We start from the raw sequence: 20,032 nt of genomic DNA, 5'->3' as shown, positions 1-20,032 counted from the left end.
TGGGCTGGTTATAGATGTCACTTAGTGCAACGTCCAAAAAACGGACAAAAACACACCTGGGGGGGGGAATAAAAAATAAAATCACACCTCATACTGCCGCCTGCGCGAGCACCGCGTGTCGATTACGCACATTTGAGAATTTTTCGTATTTCTCGAGCTTATAGAGCTTACTGTGCGTAATCACCGGGTGTCATGACATTTCACTGCATATATGTACGACCGTATGTGTATGTATGTGACAAATAATCTCTTGAACTTGAAAGCTTTTTCCAGTATTTGCGCAGATCTGTATACGAGTATGTACGGTAGCGTCAGGTCGCTTCCTTGTAGTGGTTGGCCACACTTTACGGCAGCTCCGAGCCGCTCTCCTCGTGGCTCTTGCTCGTTTCACGTAAAAAAAAAAGAATCGCCATGCGGACGACCGGTGTCTCTCAGGAACCTTTATTACTTTGACCTTTTCCAAAACACAAAGTATAATAAACAAAAATATAATAAATTAGTTTAAAACATATGGTTACATTCCACTTTTCCCCCCACCCAGTCTCCATGTGTTTACAGTGGATATAAACATGATAAATGAGTCAAAAAGACAGATCTTAGTTGCTTTAGATGACTAGATTGAAAGGGGGGGGGGGGGGGGGGGGGGAACGACACTTCTGCCGTTCCCTCAATCTTCTACATCTTTCCCCACCTAGAGGACCTAGTTGTTCTGGTTGAAAGCTGAAAAGGTCAGTTTTCAAGCAAACCGTACGCCGATCCTTGTTCTAACTATAATACAGTATCAATCCTCTACATGGCAAACAGTAATAAACATGCATAGTCTAAAACAAGCAAAAGATAAAATACAAATAAAGTCAGGCCACATCTGATGAATGGCAAACAGCCACATCGCGTGTATTTCAACCAGTGCCACAAAAAAAATGAGCAGAATAGCCCGTTAACCTGTGAAATAGCCAAAAATAATATAAATACATTGTGAAATTATTTGAACTTGCCAATTTTGAGAACACAGAGAAAGGAATTTTTAAATCGATCCGTGAAAAGAGTGGTAATGTGGTTCACATGGTCCCAGCGCTTATCAAAAATTAAACAAGGAAACAAACTAATTTGATCTTAAAAAGAAAAAAAAAAAAAGGAAAAAATGATGCAATGACAGTTCAATACAACGAAACCATCACCAACTAAATAAGGTTTAACTTTTTTTTTTACCAGTGAGACAAAATTAGTTTGTATTTCAGCAAACATATTGACTGGACAGCACTGGAAATAGACTACAGCCGCACAACAGTCACATCACAGGCGATATTCTACACTGACTTCCTTATTTTGACCTTCAAGTCCCAGCCGTTCAAATGCGTGTGTTTTAGAGTACAGTAGCCGCTGCAAAACATAAAACACCAAGGGAGGAACTTTAGTGAAATTTCTCAATTGTTATGAATCTAGAGTAGCTTTAAACAGATGCTTATGAATTCATAGAAATCCTTTCCTTGAGTGTTGGAGTTATGGCAAAATGTTGACGTACTGATGACTGTGCTTTAGGTTGAAATTCTTTGGAAGAGGTTTTTGACAAAAAGAAAAAAAAATAAAAAATAGGACAAAGAATTTAAATTTATAATGAGCACTGGGGGAAAAACAAAATAAATCTTGGGACGTTCGCTTTAAGATGGAGACAAGCATAACCAGAATTTCATGCACTAATATCATGTATTATAATTGTTTGTTTTTGGCCGCAGAGGACTCCATTCAAGTTCAGTTTTCATACACATCTCATATTAGTCCAAGTCAGGAAATGGGTGTTTATCATTTTCCATTTTGAAAACCAGATAAAAAATAAAATAAAAATTCTTAAGGCATTCTGAACTTCATTATCATCATGATTGTCTTTGGTCATGGACAAAGCTCCACAGCTTTTGTTGCAGACTTTTGCAAACCGTTATATTATATATTTACAAAAAGAGAAAGAGGTTTTAAAAAGAGAAAAAAAAAAAAAAAAAAAAAAAGACCGCTGGTCATTGCCTACTTACTTTATGGTCTTTCTGTATGGGAATGTGGGCCAAAATGACAATGTTTTTCGGCTGTTTCCAGAAGGTTCTCCAATATTTCAGATTGCTTTTTAAGAATAGCAACCTCATGGGGCACGTAGAAGGAGATTATCTTCATATAAAAAAAAAAAAAAAGAAAAAAAAAAAAGGTAAATGATGGACACTGATAGTTTCGAGTTTCCAAATGAACAGGGAAATAATTAATCAAGAACCATTTTGAACCAGAGATGGAATGACAGGCACGACCCAGTTCACGACCCGTCCAGAGAAACATGGTGTTAAGAACGTGAACATGGAATTCGATCAAAGAGCTTAAAACACTGGAGAGAGCCAAAAGGGCCGCTGTGTTGGAAAAGCCACTTCTAGGAACCACCAGAGGGTCTGCAGCTCCCTCCCCCTTCGCGGTTAGAACTTGTTCAGCAGTCAGTCAGCACTGAGCCCAAACCGTGCCAAGGAGACGACATACGCCATCACGGCTCTTTTGAGTCTCAGGGATAAACATCCCTTCTGCTCTAGACAGGTTAGTTTGGAGGAACCCGGAGCGGAGCAGAGGAAAAGGGGTGCACTCGGGAGCTCTCAGAAGTTCTGTTGCCGCCGTTTCTTGGCGTCCATGGCGTCCAGGATGGGCTGCCTCTTGGCAGTGTAGCGCTGCCGCAGCTCCTCGATCTCCCGCTCCATCATGGGGTCCAGGGCGCTCAGTCGCATCTGCAGCTCCTCAAAGTCAAGGTTCTTTAGCTGTAAGACAAAATAAATCACAGGAACAATCAGTGAGACCTGAGTTACGGTCAAATATGATATTAACAAAAACAGGAACTAGTCTAAAACAGGGGAGGGAGGTTTTAACACCAACATTTATCAAATAACATTAGAACATACAATAACTGGCAAAAAAAAAAAAAAAAAAAAAGAAACATTTATTACTGTAACAATTCTTACAGGACTCACAAAGTCAAAGTCTCCATCCTGGGGCACCTTCCAGTTGTCAGGGAAGACGTTCTTCGCCTGGATGTGGTAGCCAGGCTGCTCCTGTGGCTGGTTATGGTTGTAGTTCTCCTGCTGCTGGGCAGCCTTGTTGGAGTCCTGCTTGTCAAAGTAGTCCATGAAGGACGGACGCAGAGGCTGCTGAGAGGTGGCGTGCCCTGAAGAGGCAGGCGAGAGGGACCGGAGAGGGTTGGGAAGTAGTTTTTTTTAGGATAGCTAATTCAATTTTGGTTACTATGATTGTATAACATGGAGGATTAAGTTTTGAGAAGGAATTCCTAGAATCATCCAGAGCCTTAAAAACAAGAAGTTGTATTTGTTATTAGTTGGTGCTCACTCCTCATGGATCCCTGGTCTTCCTCCTCCTCTTCCTCGTCACTGTTGATGACCATGGTGCCCAGGTCGGACTCCAGCATGGTGCTGCCGTGTTCAATCATGGTCTGGGCACCGTCGCTCATGGTGCTGGTGGCCCTCATGGTGCCTGCGCCTTCGGAGCCAGACTTCACCATTGTGTGGGAGTCCACTTCGGTCTCCTCCTCCTGGGGGAGAACAACAGTTTTTAGTTTATTCAGGTGAACTATTTAAAAAAGCATTGTCGTCCCGCCCCCCCCCTCCCAACTCAGGCGTTATTAAAATGTTGTTTCGTGTGAACGGGAGCTGTATTATAGCAATCAACACTCCTGAGAAACACTACTTTACAACCATCACCAAAGATGTGTGAAATTGGATATCATGTTTGTTTGAAATTCCACAATTACAAATAAACTGTAGATTAAGATATAAAGACATCTTTCTAAAGTGAAAATACACCTGAAACCTCCTTGTAAGGGTTTTACAATCTGAAACGTACTGAGTTGTCGTCCTCTTCCTCCAGCTCCCTCTGCTGCTCCTGCTGCCGCTTGGCCTTCATCTCCATGGCCTCTGTGATCAGGTCCCTGAGGATGGTGACCGGCTTGGCCTGGCTGATGAACGGGTGCTGCACAAACAACTCAATCCAATCAGGGATGCCCCAATACTAGTTTTACTGCCAAGTCATCACTCTCCTGATTATCAATATTGACATTTTGTTTCAGATATGTTGAGATCTATTTTAAAGGATAGTCAATCAGATATTTAAGGTCAATGGAAATGATATGATGGTTTGAGGGAACATTTATTTATAAATTTAGAATCAACAATTGAGCTGTAATTAATCCAAAACCAGTTAAGACTGTAAACCATGAATGATTGGCGTAATGCTTCATTGACCAGTATTGTCAGTACTTTATTTTTTATTACCAAACTGCATCTCTGTGTTTAGGTGTCTGAATATTTGTTTCTCTCCAACCTGCAGCAGCTGTGTGGCCGTCGCTCTCTGCTCCGGGTTCTTTACCAAACACTTTTTTACAAAGTCTGTGAATTCGTCTGTCCAAAGCTCTGGCTTTCTAAATGTCGGAGGAGGGTTGGTGGGAATCATGAAGATAGCCTGTAAGAGCAAAGAGAAGGGGAAACAGAAAGAAAGAGTCATTACTTTTGAGTTACCCAAAATAAAAACAAAAACATCATTCTATACCCTATATTCTATGTAAGACAAAGGTTATATCCTGCAAACATTCAGACTGACCCTCATGGGGTGGATGTCAGCGTAGGGTGGCTTGCCCTCGGCCATCTCTATAGACGTGATGCCCAGGGACCAGATGTCAGCCACACAGTTGTACCCGATCTCCTGGATCACTTCTGGGGCCATCCAGAAAGGAGTTCCGATCACAGTGTTTCGCTTTGCCATTGTGTCCTGCAGAGGAGGGAAATATATATTTAGGACCGTGTATGTGATCATGAGTGTGTATTTATTTCCTATATGATCATCAAAATGAGTCATTTTGCATCAACGTTACCGTAAGCTGTCCGGCTACTCCAAAATCTGCCAGCTTGGCGTGTCCCTCTGTGTTGAGCAGGATGTTTCCGGCCTTAATGTCACGGTGGATCTTCCTCATGAAGTGCAGGTACTCCAGACCCTTCAGTGTGGACTTTAAGATGGTGGCAATCTCATCCTCTGTTAGCTGATGGGAGAAACAGAGAAAAACATTGGATGAAAACAGGATAATATGCAGTTCAAATTTGAAGAACTGTACCATTTAAAGTAAAGTGTATTATTTGTCCCCTTCTCACATTTGTACTATATTAAAGCAACAAAGCATTATACTTCACTATGCATAATTTTCAAACAATAAATGGGTTGGCACCCAAAAAGTAATTATTTACAGAAATTAAGGGCATTTAAGTAAAATCAGTGGTCTGCAACACTATCATATTCATACCTATCATATCCAAAGAAATGGCAAACATTCCTGTATTACTACTGCAGGAAAAATCCTTGGTCAACAGATAGGCATAAGAAAAAAAAATAAACTTTTTTTTAAAATATCTTACTTTCTCATATGGTTAACCATAGGTGAACTGACCGTTTTGTTGCGAAGTCTAATGATGTCGGAGACGGAGCCGGCTCCACAGTATTCCATGACGATCCACAGATCGGTGTTCTTGAAGTAACTGCCATAATACTTCACCACATAAGGACTGGGAGGAAGTGAAAAAAACAGGACTGTGTTTGAAGAGGAGAGCCAGTTCAGGACAGAAATAGAAGTAGTGAGAAGATCTTCTTTCATAGAGGAAAAGGGATTTTAGTGTCTGGTGTGCTACAGTAGCTGCTATTACATTTTCTGTTCAATAACTTAAGGGGGAACACTTTTTAATTTATGTTTTAGCAGACGTTAAGAATTTGAAAACCATTGTTGCCCAAATAAGGAGCCCTGAATGTGAAATGAACTTTCCTGGAAATAAAGAGGAGTTCTGCGTTTATATTAAAATAATCAGACTAACTCTGGCTTACATTACATTTAGTCATTTAGCAGACGCTTTTATCCAAAGCGACTTACAATTGTTCAAACACCGATGGACACAGCCATCAGGAGCAATTAGGGGCTAAGTGTCTTGCTCAAGGACACTACAGCATGCTAGCAGGAGGAGCCTGGGATCGAACCAGCAACCTTTAGATGACTAGACCACCAGCTCTACCGCCTGAGCTACCATCCCCTTAATTGCAGTTAAATCCACCTGCTCAAACTAACAGTTCTAACAAATAGAAAAAAAACGTTGGAATCACTTGCCTGGTCTAAAGGCCAACTTTACTTCAGGCCGCTGAGAGGACGCTAGGGCTGATCGGTATTTTTCCCCTACCTGTCACACTGTTGCATGATAGAGATCTCCTTGATGATCTCCTGCAGGTCCGACTCCACAGGAACCTGCTTGATGGCCACGACTTGGCCCGACTCCTTATGGATGGCCTTGAACACACTCCCATATGAACTAATCACACAGACACAGGACATTTGAAAATAAATAAATACATTTTAATCAATACATGTATTTCCAACATCCCCCCCCCCCCATCCCTCCCAAACAGTAGATTTTTTTTCCTGTCAGGGAATCCACCCAGTCGGTAGTAAACATGCACATCACTGGATAGAGGAGGAACAAGACAACGCTCACCCTTCACCGAGTTTCTCCAGAACATCAAACACCTCCTCTGGCTGCTTGGTCAGACTGTCCTCACTCAGCTTTTTCAGCTTGCTGCACGAGTGGCAATGGCATAAATATATAAACAAAGACTTTACATAGCTTAACTACATTTAAAAAAACAATATAGTGGAAAATGACTCTAATAATACCAATCATTGTAACAACAATACAGTAATAGGGATAATAGTACTAATGATAATAATAGTTATAATGGTAGTACTAATCAAGATAGTAGTAAAAGTAGTAGTAATAATAATCGTAGTACCAACTCAAAACCGTATGATTAGTGGATTTGAATATGAATGATAGATGTTAAACGGTGAAGCTAATTTTAGTGCCAATTTTAACATCTCCTTAATGCTGTCAACGTGTAAAGCTGTCACCCAGAAAAGCAGAAGCCTAACTTTCCATCAGACAAGCAGCTAGCGGTAAATACACAACTTCTGAAAATGTACAGGAGAGGATAATGGAGTAAATAAACAATCCAATGGACTCCAGACCAAGCGGCTCCGACGGGGTACACGTAGGTCAGATGTTTAGCCCCAAAAAAACAACAACAACTATATCATAATTTGACAATCTCGGCGCTAACGTTAGGAGGGCTGGAAAAAAGCTAAGCTGCATTAGCTTAGCTTTTTTCACGCTAGCCACCGATACAATCCGACTAAAGTCGAAGCTCAGCCAACGCGAACACACCTTTTGGGCGCAGACTGCTCCATGGTTTGTGTTTCTAAAGAACGAACGACAGTTAATGGGGTGCTGCGACGTGCCGGGCGACGAGAACGACTTCAGGATTCTGACATTTTCATCCCGGTCGCTGTTGTCAACCTAGTGGGCCAGCTGAGCGGTCCTCCCGGATTTCCACTGGGAACGGCGCCCTCTTATGGAGCGGAGTGCGCTCGTGGCAAAATAACCTTTGCGTGGAAATCCAAACTATCATCATTTTTTTCTAGATTTTTGTCACCGCCTTTCTGTGAAACATTTTGAACCACACAAACAAAAGGTAATACTTTTTTTTTTTTTTTTTTACAAATGAACACGTGTAAATACTTTTTAAAGGAGAGAGATCTTTCCGTAATAGTGTACCCCGAGGTGTTGTTAAATTGCCATCTGTTCTGCTTCTAATAAAAAAATAAATAAAACGTTGCTAAAAATGATTATTTATTCACAATATAATGTGAATGATCTTTATTCTCATAATGGTTAAAAAAAAACGATTAAATAAAACGAACCAACGACGACGCGGAACATCTCCACCAATCGCAACGCGTGTTGGGTGCGAGGTCCGCGAGGGCTGTGCGCATGTGTGAGGTGGACGGTGCGCGATGAGAAGGGAAGTAAACAGTGAACAGTGAACAGTGAACAGATAACAGATAACACATAACCCATCTCATCAACAATCTGCTTGGGTGCGTAAGCCACGCGGGTCGCTTTAATCCCCCCACGTATCATTTGTGTTGGACGAGATTCGTTGTGGCTCATTGTTGTCTATTTGGGCTTACGGGTTAGCGTTAGCGGCTACGGCTAAACCCACTAGCATCCCCATGCTGTTTAGTGTAGGGGACTGTTGAGCCGCAGCCGGTTAGAATCCTTCACCTCGATGCAGATTTTGACATTACCCCGATACGACTATTCACGTTTTATTATCAACTCTGACACTCACGCGCCAACCCGTAGAGTGTTCGAATTTGCTCTTTCGGAAATAACGACGATGCGTGATTCGAGTTTTGAGTAACATTCTCTTGGTTTTTTAGAAACGAGCATGGATCCCCAAAAAGACCTGCAGCCGCCGAAGCAGCAGCCCATGATCTACATCTGCGGAGGTAAACTGCTGACTCGCCTGTCCTCACGAAATGGCGTTATTTGTTCATTGGTATTAGAAGTCGGTGAATCAGTCTTATTGGATGTAACTGAGTCAGGAAACCTGTAATGATCAGTAATTCAACTTTGTGATTGTTGAGTTCAATGATCACATGTAAGCTTGAACGTCAAATTTACTGCAAACTGAAGTGCAGCGTGTAGTTGTCAGGCGATTTCAACATAGTGCTTTGATTCAACATTTGTAGTCATCACATTTACAATACAAGTACAGTACAGGGCTTTGAAAATTATTATAGAAAATTATTATAAACCTATAATTAAAATATATATATACAGGGGTAATAATAATGTACAATGTGCAGTTCATTGTGGAAGGGGTGCAATGACGCAGGGGAGCATAAATATAAAGTGTATATATGCCAGGTGTTAATCTCTATTGTGATGTGATATTTATTTTTTTAAGTTTCCAAATGAGTGTATTCTAAAATGAGTATAAACTGAACAGTCTATGCATGTTCCACTAAATCCCACAAGGTATATCAATATGTTCATGTTTTAAGATGTGTGTCAAATGTGTATTCACCCAACTTCTGCGTTTATAGATTGCATTTATATTTCCTCATCTATGACCAATATTTACACATATGGACTTGTTTGTGTCAATGAATCTGTCTTTGGATGAATTAATAAGTAAACAATATATTTAGTGCATTATCATGACGGACATCCTGATGCTAAATCTGTTTTTCCCGGCAGAATGCCATACCGAAAATGAAATCAAAGCCCGTGATCCCATCCGATGCAGAGAGTGTGGTTACAGGATCATGTACAAGAAGAGAACAAAGAGATGTATCCTTTCATTTAAGTCTGAGAGTGAGAATTTGTCAAATTTAGTTTAGGATAAAGTTATGTTTGAGGTTTAATGAGGATGATGTTTAATTCTAGTGGTGACTCTTTGTTTTGGGGAATATTAAACAATAAACATACGCCGATCAGCCACGACATTAAAACCACAGACAGGTGAAGTGAATAACGTTGCTCATCCCGTTCCAATGGCACCTGTCAAGAGGTGGTATATATCAGGCAGCAAGTGAACAGTCAGTTCTTGAAGTTGATGTGTTGGAAGCAGGAAAAATGGGCAAGTGTAAGGATCTGAGCGACTTTGACAAGGGACAAATTGTGATGGCTAAACGACTGGGTCTGAGCATCTCCAAAACTACAGGTCGTGTGACGTGTTCTTGGTATTAGTTAGTACCTACCAAAAGTGGTTCAAGGAAGGACAACCGGTGAACCGGCGTGAGGGTCATGAGCGCCCAAGGCTCATTGATGCACGTGGGCAGCGAAGGCAAGACATCTGGTCCGATCCCACAGAAGAGCTACTAAAGCACAAATTGTTGAAAAAGTTAATGCTGCTATGATAGCAAGGTGCCAGAACACACAGTTCATCACAGCTTGCTGCGTATGGGGCTGTGTAGCCACAGACCAGTCGGAGTGCCCATGTTGACCCCTATCTGGTGTCCACTGAACTGGACTGCACCATGGAGCAATGGAAGAAGGTGGCCTGGTCTGATGAATCACGTTTTCTTCTACGTTATCTGGATGGCTGGGGTTAGGGTCCAATCCCATGGAGCATCTATGGGATGTGCTGGAACAACAAGCCCGATGCATGGGGGCCCCACCTCCCAACTTACAGGTCTTAAAGGATGTGCTGCTAATGTCTTGGTGTCAGATACCACAGGACACCTTTAGCGGTCTTGTGGAGTCCATGCCTCGATGGGTCAGAGCTGTTTTGGTGGCACTAGGGGGGTGTACACAATATAAGTGGTGATTTTAATGTTATCACTGATCTGTCACCGGGTAAAGCGCACCGTATACAAGGCTGAGTCCTTACTGCAGCGGCCCGGGTTTGATTCTGGCACGAGGCCATTTGCATGTCATCGCCTCTCTTTCTGTCTCTTGCCTTCCCTTTCTCCCCTCACTGTCACTATCAAATAAAGCATGAAAATTCGCAAAAATATATCTTTAAATGATAAAAGTATACATTGGCTTGATAGCTGTAATTTCATTGTTGTGAGATGAACCAGAGAAATTAAAAGTGGAACAAATTTATGCTTGTAATGCAAGGTGTGATAGAATTGCAGAGGAATTATTCAATATGAAATGTGACATAAGACAATTGATTTCCTTAATCCTTTCCTTTCAGTGGTTGTTTTTGATGCCCGGTGAAGAGGAGCGAGAACCTTCTTCGATCATGCTTGTTTTTGCTTTTTTTTGTACTGTGTAACCATGTAAATAAATAGTTGGAATCCCTAGATCTTCACCAGGTGTGGCCATGGATTTTTGAACTAATCTGAAAGTCAAATATATGGTGATGGATTGTTAAACATGATTTTTACTTTTTAAATTTAGTAAACACGTTTTCTGGTAACTCTGCTATTTTCTGTTTCATATTTCTACTCAGCTATTGGCTTCAAACTTAATGGTTATTCCCCACAAATATGATATTAAGAATATAAATTAAGCTTCAGTGCAAAATAATACGCATCTAATTCCATACTGTTGCTGTGGGTGTGTGTACCTTCAAGAAGTGACAGAATTCTATTTACAGTAACTTCACCTCCGAGGGGGGGAAAAAAGAGAGAGAACAGCCTATTTATAAAGTCTTAAATCATTCATAAACAGGGCATACCAATGCGAACAGGATAGATGTTAAACCGTATTCCTTCGTACCACCAGGAAAAAAAAAAATCAATGGTGGTGAAATCCAGAATGTGGCGTCTAAAGATTCATCAGCCACCAACGACACATCTTTATTTGTTTGGTGTTTTTTGTTTTTTTTTTGTTTGTTGTATTCACTGTATTTGTGCCGGGAGACCGAAACGTCCTAGTTAAAGTGATTCAGCCCTCGGCCCTGTGCCGCGAAGCGTCAGCTGACGCGTTCCCCGTCTGACGCGTCCTGCTGCAGCGCCGCGTTGCCGCGCAAGACCCGCCTCCGGTGGGACGTCAGAAGGGACGTGTCGCCACCCGGGGCGTGTCCGACCGAGATCCCTCCAATCGGAGACGGGCCCGGGCTGCAGCTGCGTCAGCGGGAGACGCGGCGAGGGAGGGAGAGGGAGGTCGGAGTCGCCCCGCGAACACAGTGCGGCGATGGGGAATGCGCAGGAGAAGCCCCCCGGGGGAGGAGGCTCCAGGTCGGAGCACACGACGCCGGGGAGCAGTCGGAGGAGCCGGGGTGGAGGCAGGCCCCCGGACAAGGGGCCAGTGGTGGCCAACGGGACCCAGGGAGAGAAGAGCCGTCCGCGGGGTCGGGACAGCGGCCCCAGCCCGGCAGTGGACACCAGCTACCTGGACGCCCCGGCCGGTGCCCTCCCTCCTCACCTGGCGCGGCTGAAGAACGAGGGGAACCACCTCTTCAAGTGTGGCCAGTTTGGGGATGCCCTGCAGAAGTACTCCCAGGCCATTGATGGCTGTGCGGACACAGGTACTCTCAGCAAAGTTGCTTTGTTTTTTTCTATCACCTCAAAGTCTAAAACAATGGAGGCTCCTCATTTTTTTTTTTAATCTCCAAACCAAATCCTTTGATCAACCTTCATTTACTAGTGCGCAATTCAAATGCAAGGAGGATCATTTTGAAGCTATGAGAATAACGTGTGTATGTAAACAGATGGACAGCTGATGCTGTACAGGAGGCCTCTTCCAGGCTCCCTGTTTGAGTCCTTGAAAGAGTATCAGATTAAAGTTCACTTTCAGTGTCTTTTAGCTCAAGTATCCCATTCCCATTATCATAGTGAAGTGCTTCGAACACGCTCCCTTATCTCCAGCTTCTACCCGATCCACGTTCACCTGTTCTCTGTAGCTTCCATGCGGCTAGGCAATGTCCAGGCCGGTGCTTGTCCAGGTCAGTGGTTGCGTGGCTGGCCTAATCTCAACTGGCATTAGTTTGGATGGACTTAACAACCGTTTGTTCGTTTTCCAGAAAACCCTCTTGTCACCCCTCGTTGGTGCAGGCGTGAAGACACGTCGCCGCAGGGGAGTAGCTTTCGGACACTCCTGGCACAGAGTAATGTCTCTGACCTCAGATTGAAGTCGTATTCCGGTTTCTCTGCATTGACCCCCCCCCCCCCCCCCCCCCCGGCGAGGCCCGAAGAGCGCCCTGCCAACTTCACTCAATAAGGGAGCTGGCAGGAGTGGTGCAAGAGCTATTTTCTACAGAGCTAGGGGACAGAATTATATATAGTCTAATTAGACTATAAAATGGAGAAGAAGGTATTGACAGCCTTGTAGTGCACCGATTCCTCACGGGAAACATCATGAGGACATTGTAAAATAGTACCAAATGGTCTCCATGGGAAAAACTTGACTTGTCCAGCGGCAGAGCAACGTTGACATTTCCAGGTGCACCTGTATTCTATAGATGTATTTATTTTTGCTGGATTGAGCCTGAGTACTGCAGTTTCACCTGCTGTCTCAGCCGCCCAGCAAGCCTCGACGGCCTGATTCATTCACTTTGTTAACTCAAGCTGCTGGAGGGACAAAAAAGATCACGATGGTATTTTCCTCTTGAGGTCCAGGTTTACAGTAAATCCTTTACGTGAAAAAAAAATAATTAAGCTACACCAGTCCCTTTAAAGCAGTGGTTCTGCTTGACCCCATCCTGCAGGAGTGGACAGCCCGGAGGATCTGTGCATCCTTTTCTCCAACAGAGCCGCCTGCCACCTCAAAGACGGGAACAGCACCGACTGCATACAAGACTGCGACAGGTACAGGACTGGGATCACCTCTGTTGATATAATACAATACAATACAATATTATATTATATTATATTATATTATATTATATTATACTATACTATACTATATTATATTATATTATATTATATTATATTATACTATACTATACTATACTATACTATATTATATTATATTATATTATATTATAGTGATGGAGAAACACCCATGGCACTTGTTTATTACTGTTATCTAACTCTCATGTGCCACAATACACCCATTCAAAGACAACTGAGATCTACACAAGGATAGAATCAAACAGACCAGAAAAGACGATTCTAGGTTGTATGTTAAAAGAGAAATGGGTTTCTCAGTTTTCCTTGACTGGAGGTTACTGCATCATTGCCGGGCGTCAGAGTGTTATGTGTCTGGCTGAAAAAGGGATTTCCGCCCTGTAATTGGTCCATAATACCTTGAGTGTGATTGTCATAGACTTGGGCCTTTACACGTGGCTAGCGGCTTAAACAGCGTGCATGCATGTGCGTGCAAGTGCGCGCATGCATGCGCGCACGTGTGTGTGTGTGTGTGTGTGTGTGTGTGTGGTAATGTTCTGTGTAATAGTCTGGGGCTTGATGGTGATGTTGAGGAGTTAAGATCCAGCTATAAAAATAAAACCATTGTGCGGAACTCGTAAACAGATTTTTATTATGAATGGAATGTTGCGGATACGTCCATTACACATCTGTCTGTCTGTCTGTCTGTCTGTCTGTCTGTCTGTCTGTCTGTCTGTCTCTCTCTCTCTCTCTCTCTCTCTCTCTCTCTCTCTCTCTCTCTCTCTCTCTCTCTCTCTCTCTCTCTCTCTCTCTCTCTCTGATCCTCTTAGGGCTCTGGAGCTTCAGCCCTACTCCCTGAAGCCCCTGTTGCGCAGGGCTTTGGCCTATGAGTCACTGGAGCGCTACAGGAAGGCCTACGTGGATTACAAGACTGTGCTGCAGATCGATACGGGCATCCAGGCCGCGCACGACAGCGTCCACAGGTGGGTTCCCCGCAGGTGTAGAGAGGGTGTATTCAACGCACCGACGGGTGGAGACGTCGGTGTCACTGTGGTGGGAAGCCGAGACACCTTCATGTGACGTCTTGGTAATGGAACAGTCAATTTGTAATGGAGATGGAAAAATTAAGTGTAAATAATGAAAATATGTAAATATCTAAACATCCAAATGGTGAAAGCATAGATGACTTGAAAATCAGTTTATGCAAGAGTGATGTGAGAACATTGTCTTTTTATCATACTTTATTATTTTTTATTATTTTCTAACTGATACCTTTACATATTAAAATGACGTGTGTGTGTATGTGTTGTTATGGAATGTTACGACACCTGTAAACCCCTATGAGCCATGGCCCATGTGTAGAAAAGCTTTGCATTAGTCGGCTCCAACCGCAGGGCGGAGTCACAGTCCTGTTTGGCCTCTTCATAGTTGTTCAGCTTCAGGAAGCAAATCGCTCTGAAGGAAAAGGGGGAGAAAAGAGGGCCTGCGGCATCCATTTCATTTTCAACAAGGGTTACTCAATAGAATGAAATAAGACCTCCAGTACTACGGAGGCAATTGGAAATAACAAAATCTTAGATATTCAGCGTATTATTCACCTCATGAACAGCATCAATTGCGGTATACGGCTCACATTGGTTCCTGGTGCTGCCTGCTCTGCTGCTGCTGCTGTGAGACGATGGGAAGCTCAGCACCCTGCACATGAACGCAGGTGTCAATAAACAATACCTTCTTTCACTATCTCTCAAATATAGTATTAGTCTGCTAAAGTGTTGAATTATGCCTTACACAGTCCTGTTCCTGAGCATTATTCAATCCGTTGTTTTGATTGTAGGTGTCTAGTGGCTTTTGCGTTCCAATTGGTGGATGTGGTATTGTGTCTATGACAGCATCTTTGATTGAGGGGTTTCTTGAGCCCCCCGTTCCACCAATTAGAAAGCTCTAATTGGAACAAGGGTGACGCTGGCTTCTTCCTTCCTTTAACTGTGGGCTAATGATGTGCCAGGATCACCAAGCTGCTGATCGAGCACGACGGGCCCGAGTGGAGGGAGAAGCTTCCGGAGATTCCCCTGGTCCCGCTGTCCGTCCAGCAGCAGCACAGGGACAAGCCGATCAGCGCCGAGGTCAGCCAGGCCCGCGCCGCCCGCGCCGCTCAGGAGGAAGGTGAGGGGCAACACCCAGAGATGAACAACCTGGATTATTTAGAGCAGAGAGATTCATGTTTACAATGGAAGATTGACACGGAAGTGTGTTCCTCCTGTATTGCAGTAATACATGCGCAGTTTAGGCAATTTCACAAAGCTTCCGTTCAGAGGTAGCAGAAGTGGGTCAGATGGAAACCATCTGAGAAGCGTGCGCGTGCGTGCGTGCGTGCGTGCGTGCGTGCGTGCGTGTGTGCGTGTGTGTGTGCGTGTGTGTGTGTGTGTGTGTGTGTAGACTATCAATAATGCAGAGGGAAACACACACTCTGTCACAGACTGTAGTGGTACTGTAATGGAACATACTGGGTCAGGTTTCCTGTCTCACACACAGAGACAGAAAGACAAACAAACACACACACACACACACACACACACACACAATCCATACATAAATCATACGTGAATAACAAGCGTACACTTGGGTTTAGACCAATATGCACAGAATAATATCAAGCGTACCCCATAACGTCATGACATCATGCAAGTTTATCATGTGCAAGTTTGTCATGTGCGTGAATCCACTTTTCTCTCAGTGAATGACGTTCTCTGTATTTCCTTGACCTTTTTTTATTTTGTCCGTGACGATTTTTCCGTCCTCAAATATAAATGTCAAATATATATTTTTAGGGAGCTCTGGTTCAGTTCTCTTGATGTTTCCGGTCGTCAGCCAACACTGAAGCTCAGCTCCAACCCAGAAGAGAAACAGCGTGGCCCAATTACACGATTCCTCACAAACTGATCATTCTTGACAATGGGGCTTTACTGAAACACTGGGAGATTTTTTTTTTTTCTTTTCCGTGAGCCAAATGTGTTCAATACAATTTGCCTGAGCGGCTGGTCACAGAGGAAAGGATTATTATTTTTTTATTTCTTCCTTTTATTTCAACGTATTTATTAGATCAAGAAAATCTGTTGAGTGTTTTATTTCATCCTTGTTTTTCCACCCCCTTTGTTGAACGGTTTCATTTGCTCGTCATCATTTATTCTCCACTGTGTTTCTACTTTCTGCCGCTGGTGAAGCACTTTGGCACGGTGTGCTTTGTTTACCTACATGTTCCCCTCCGCAGCCAGGAGGAAGGAGTCTCGCTTTGCGGCTCTGAAGCAGCAAGGCAACGAGCTGGTGAAGAGCGCTCGGTTCCAGGAGGCGACGGAGAAGTACAGCGAGTGTCTGAGCATCAAACCAGAGGAGTGTTCTCTCTACACCAACAGGTAAATACACAAAGATAAGATAGTACTTAATCGTAATAAAATAATAGCATAATAATAATAATAATATAAAATAAATAATAAAATAAAACATATCAATAAATATAATGTAATATAAATAAATAAATAAATAGTATTAAAAATTATAAAATAATAGAGTAATAATAATCAATCATTTTGCCCTCTGGATTAGATTAGATTAGATTCAACTAATTGTCATTGCAGAGAGCCCTAAGACATGGCACAATATTAATATTATATTGGTTCAGTCACATACAATAGATCTGGCTCTTAATGTGCTCTAGAATAGGAGACACAGGGGTAGGTACATACAGTATATTTGTGTTTGCAGCAAGTAGTGGCTGAGCAAAGCTGGGTTCTTTCTGGGTACATTATCTGCCATGGATGTACTGTATATTGCTCTAAATGTGATCTCAAAGTTTCACTGAAATCAACGTGCAAAACAGAATATGGAAAGTTTCAAACGCTACATTCAGAAAACAATACATTTATACCCAAAATTAAGGAAATCCTAATAAAGATTTCATATTTTGTTTTTCCAAATGCCAGAAAATCACCAATCAAACATCCACTGTCATCGACTTGGGAATAGGGAGGATTTTTTCCACCTCTGATTATTTCTGTACAACCTTTGCAGCATGGTTGTACAGAATTAATCAGTGCATGTAGAAGAAAAAACTCATTACCGTTCCCAAATGATCTTTTGCTTATAGGTAGTAGCTTTCTTCCATTACCTCTGAACAGGAAATGTGATTGATTACCGGCTTTGGGCCTTTGGATGAAACATGTTCTAATCAATACAAAGAAAATCACAATTTTTGACCGGGACCGCATGAGGCGCTGCAGGAGACAACTGGGAACTCACATGATCAAATTTATTGAATTTGTCCACCCGTGTCAGGGATTTAAGGGTAATAACAGCAGGGGGCACTAAGTGATCACTCAGATGAATGATGATCTGTGACCAGTCTGCAAAAGTAGCTTTGCAGCCAATTCAAGAGGGTTTGATACCAGGAACCAAGGCGAGCTAGATACAGCAATTGATGCTGTGCTTAAGGTGAATAATATGCTGAATACGTAAGGTTTCCAATGGCCTCCATACTACTGTGGTTTTGTTCCATTATATTCAGTAAAACTTGTTGAAAATGAAATGGAAGCCGCAGGCCCCCCCCCCCCCCCTTTTCCTTCAGAGCGATTTGCTTCCTGAAGCTGAACAACTATGAAGAGGCCAAACAGGACTGTGACTCCGCCCTGCGGTTGGAGCCGACTAATAAAAAGGCTTTCTACAGACGGGCCCTGGCTCATAAGGGTTTACAGGTGTGGTTCCATAACATCACATACATGTACAGTACAACTGTCATTTTAGCATGTGAAGATATCATTTAGATCAGGGGTTCCACTAAATCATACCTGATTCCGTCTATTTTAAAGATGCCATACATTCTTTTTTTTCATATATCTATTAGCGCTGAACGGTCATTTTTGTCTGAATTGGCTCCATTTTCATGGTAGAGCAAGCAATGTATTTAGGCCAAATTCTAACACATAGCCCTGGATTTTTTTCACAATTTACATCAGAACGGACACGTTTGGAAGAAATATTTGACTATAATAAAACACATGCTTCAAATTGTCCCAGGCCCTGTGACCTCTGGCGACCCCCTTTGTGGGTCTAGCACCCCAGGGAATCACAGATTTAGATCAAACTTTGACCCAAGGAAAATAAACTCAAATAATATCACTGTATTCCCCCTGCTGAAATAATAGCATATAGTGGTAAATATGTCACAGTTTGTTTTTTTAAATGTTTCCATTCGACCCTTCAAGGACTACCTCTTGGCCAGCAGTGACCTCCAGGAAGTTCTGCTGCTGGACCCCAACGTCCACGAGGCGGAGCAGGAGCTGGAGCTAGTGACAGGGCTGCTGAGACAGAGCCTGATGGACAGCACTGTGCACACACAGAGAGTAAGGAGCACGCCCACATAACACCTTTATCTCTTATTTTTCTGTGACTTCCTCTTAAGTGATCGTTGGTTTATAGTTGTTTTCCTTGTGACGTGATCCTTCTCGGCGCACACGTCATTTGGACAGGGGGTAGGACCGTCCAGCTTGAGTGTCAGTTATACTGTTGATGAACAAGGGTCAGACATTTAAATTCTGCTCTTCCTCATACACAAATCTGATACGCTGGTTTATAGAGGAAGCGTCACATTTAAATAAGAAAGGTCGTCATTACGCGGTGACTGAAACATGCAAAGACTCTGGTGGAAATTGGTTTGATCGAGCCTTCAGAACTAAAATGGCCCCGGGACCCTTTTCTTTTTCGACCCTTCCCAGATTTGATGGCTGGCTGTGGAGAACCTCAGGAGGCAGAAAAGTGTATTTGGGCGCATGGAGGCACATGAGAGATGGCGGCGGAAGAAGTCCTTCACGGGCAGGTTGGCGATGCAGAAGATCACTGCGTCGATGGAGCGGACCATCCGAGATAAAGGGCAGCTTCATTCCAAGACCTATCCAAGATAATCCATAACTTGCTTGAAAAAAACCCCATAAGAATGAATTGAGAGTTAATGTAGATCAAGTTCTGGTATTCCCACCTGATGTGAGAGTGAGGTGGTTAGTATGAGAAACAGAAAGTGAGCGACGTGTGCCTTACTGAGAATCCACAACTACGATGAGATGCCAACATCAGGATAACTGGTTTACCTTGATGTTGAGGAGATATTTTACTTTCAAAACTGATCTCATTAAATAAACCACGAAAACAAGTTGTCAACATAAATTTCAATGTGTCGTAAACACAGACGCATTTCTTTTAGTCATTTGTGCAAGATATGTGTATTTATATCAAAATACTGTATTTTATTTTTGGGTGCATCAATTTAAGTGACAAAATAGTCAAGACACTGTCCTAACTACTCAGCCATTGCTTACATCCTTCATCACCTGCAGTCTAATTAATGAAAGAACATTAATAATTTGAGGAACAGAAGCTCATTTGAGCAAAAACAGCATGTTTTTCCCCACCGAATGGACAAATTGATTGTTGTCCAGGGTTTTGTTTTAAATGTTACCTTTCTGATTTTAAATTAAAATATTCTTTAATTACTAGAATTTCGACTGTACTTTTCTGATTCTGAGCTCAGGTTCAATCATGAATGTAAACAAGAATGATTGTTTTTACAGGTGTACAGTATTTATTCAGATTCGTCCATTTCTGCTAAATGACCACTTTGTCAAACAAAACACACTTCAACGGGGGCATAATGTATCAAAATAACTGCTTTGTTAAATGGCGAAACCAGGCATGTACTGTATTAAATGTAAATAATTTTGGATGCAAATAATAAATGGCAATTGCGAATGCTTTCAAATAAGTCTTGCTTTCTGCATTGCGGCGCTGGATTGGCGCAGCAGCCCT

General features: G+C 42.6%; 3 protein-coding genes across 3 annotated transcripts; 2 read left to right on the top strand and 1 right to left on the bottom strand.

Annotated features, from left to right (window-relative positions):
* Window positions 1-431: 431 nt before the first annotated feature.
* On the bottom strand, window positions 432-7,388 carry stk3 (serine/threonine kinase 3). Its single transcript, XM_080012037.1, has 11 exons — window positions 7,278-7,388; window positions 6,552-6,632; window positions 6,240-6,368; window positions 5,465-5,579; window positions 4,898-5,062; window positions 4,627-4,794; window positions 4,351-4,488; window positions 3,874-3,999; window positions 3,361-3,562; window positions 2,988-3,181; window positions 432-2,777 (listed from the first exon to the last, which is right to left on the bottom strand). Exons 1-11 carry the CDS (start codon window positions 7,298-7,300, stop codon window positions 2,619-2,621), a joined length of 1,500 nt encoding a protein of 499 aa, XP_079868163.1. The 5' UTR covers window positions 7,301-7,388; the 3' UTR covers window positions 432-2,618.
* A 493-nt stretch (window positions 7,389-7,881) lies between these two features.
* polr2k (RNA polymerase II, I and III subunit K) lies at window positions 7,882-10,722 on the top strand. Its single transcript, XM_080017375.1, has 4 exons — window positions 7,882-7,990; window positions 8,336-8,404; window positions 9,159-9,251; window positions 10,606-10,722. The coding sequence occupies exons 2-4, from the start codon at window positions 8,344-8,346 to the stop codon at window positions 10,626-10,628; spliced, it is 177 nt and encodes a 58-aa protein (XP_079873501.1). The 5' UTR covers window positions 7,882-7,990; window positions 8,336-8,343; the 3' UTR covers window positions 10,629-10,722.
* A 798-nt stretch (window positions 10,723-11,520) lies between these two features.
* On the top strand, window positions 11,521-19,204 carry spag1a (sperm associated antigen 1a). The gene is made up of 8 exons (XM_080017931.1): window positions 11,521-11,883; window positions 13,063-13,162; window positions 14,014-14,166; window positions 15,189-15,346; window positions 16,452-16,593; window positions 17,802-17,928; window positions 18,439-18,576; window positions 18,949-19,204. Exons 1-8 carry the CDS (start codon window positions 11,550-11,552, stop codon window positions 18,952-18,954), a joined length of 1,158 nt encoding a protein of 385 aa, XP_079874057.1. The 5' UTR covers window positions 11,521-11,549; the 3' UTR covers window positions 18,955-19,204.
* The last annotated feature ends 828 nt before the right edge of the window (window positions 19,205-20,032 follow it).

This window comes from Zeus faber, assembly GCF_960531495.2.
Source record: "Zeus faber genome assembly, chromosome: 1".
Taxonomy (NCBI): Eukaryota; Metazoa; Chordata; class Actinopteri; order Zeiformes; family Zeidae; genus Zeus; species Zeus faber.
Note: the sequence above shows the minus strand (reverse complement) of the source record. Positions and strands in the feature narration are given on the sequence as shown.

What these genes read in the sequence shown, in the direction of transcription:
- stk3 (XM_080012037.1), bottom strand. Translation starts at nt 7,300, where the DNA reads ATGGAGCAGTCTGCGCCCAAAAG. An exon ending in CGGCCACACAGCTGCTGCAG is followed by an intron (nt 4,000 to 4,350) that starts GTTGGAGAGAAA and finishes TTGTTTGTGCAG; the next exon opens with CACCCGTTCATCAGCCAGGC. An exon ending in AGGAAGAGGACGACAACTCA is followed by an intron (nt 3,563 to 3,873) that starts GTACGTTTCAGA and finishes GTTCTCCCCCAG; the next exon opens with GAGGAGGAGACCGAAGTGGA.
- polr2k (XM_080017375.1), top strand. Translation starts at nt 8,344, where the DNA reads ATGGATCCCCAAAAAGACCTGCAGCCGCCGAAGCAGCAGCCCATGATC. An exon ending in CATGATCTACATCTGCGGAG is followed by an intron (nt 8,405 to 9,158) that starts GTAAACTGCTGA and finishes TTTTCCCGGCAG; the next exon opens with AATGCCATACCGAAAATGAA. An exon ending in CAAGAAGAGAACAAAGAGAT is followed by an intron (nt 9,252 to 10,605) that starts GTATCCTTTCAT and finishes CTTTCCTTTCAG; the next exon opens with TGGTTGTTTTTGATGCCCGG.
- spag1a (XM_080017931.1), top strand. Translation starts at nt 11,550, where the DNA reads ATGGGGAATGCGCAGGAGAAGCCCCCCGGGGGAGGAGGCTCCAGGTCG. An exon ending in TGCATACAAGACTGCGACAG is followed by an intron (nt 13,163 to 14,013) that starts GTACAGGACTGG and finishes TGATCCTCTTAG; the next exon opens with GGCTCTGGAGCTTCAGCCCT. An exon ending in CCGCGCCGCTCAGGAGGAAG is followed by an intron (nt 15,347 to 16,451) that starts GTGAGGGGCAAC and finishes TCCCCTCCGCAG; the next exon opens with CCAGGAGGAAGGAGTCTCGC.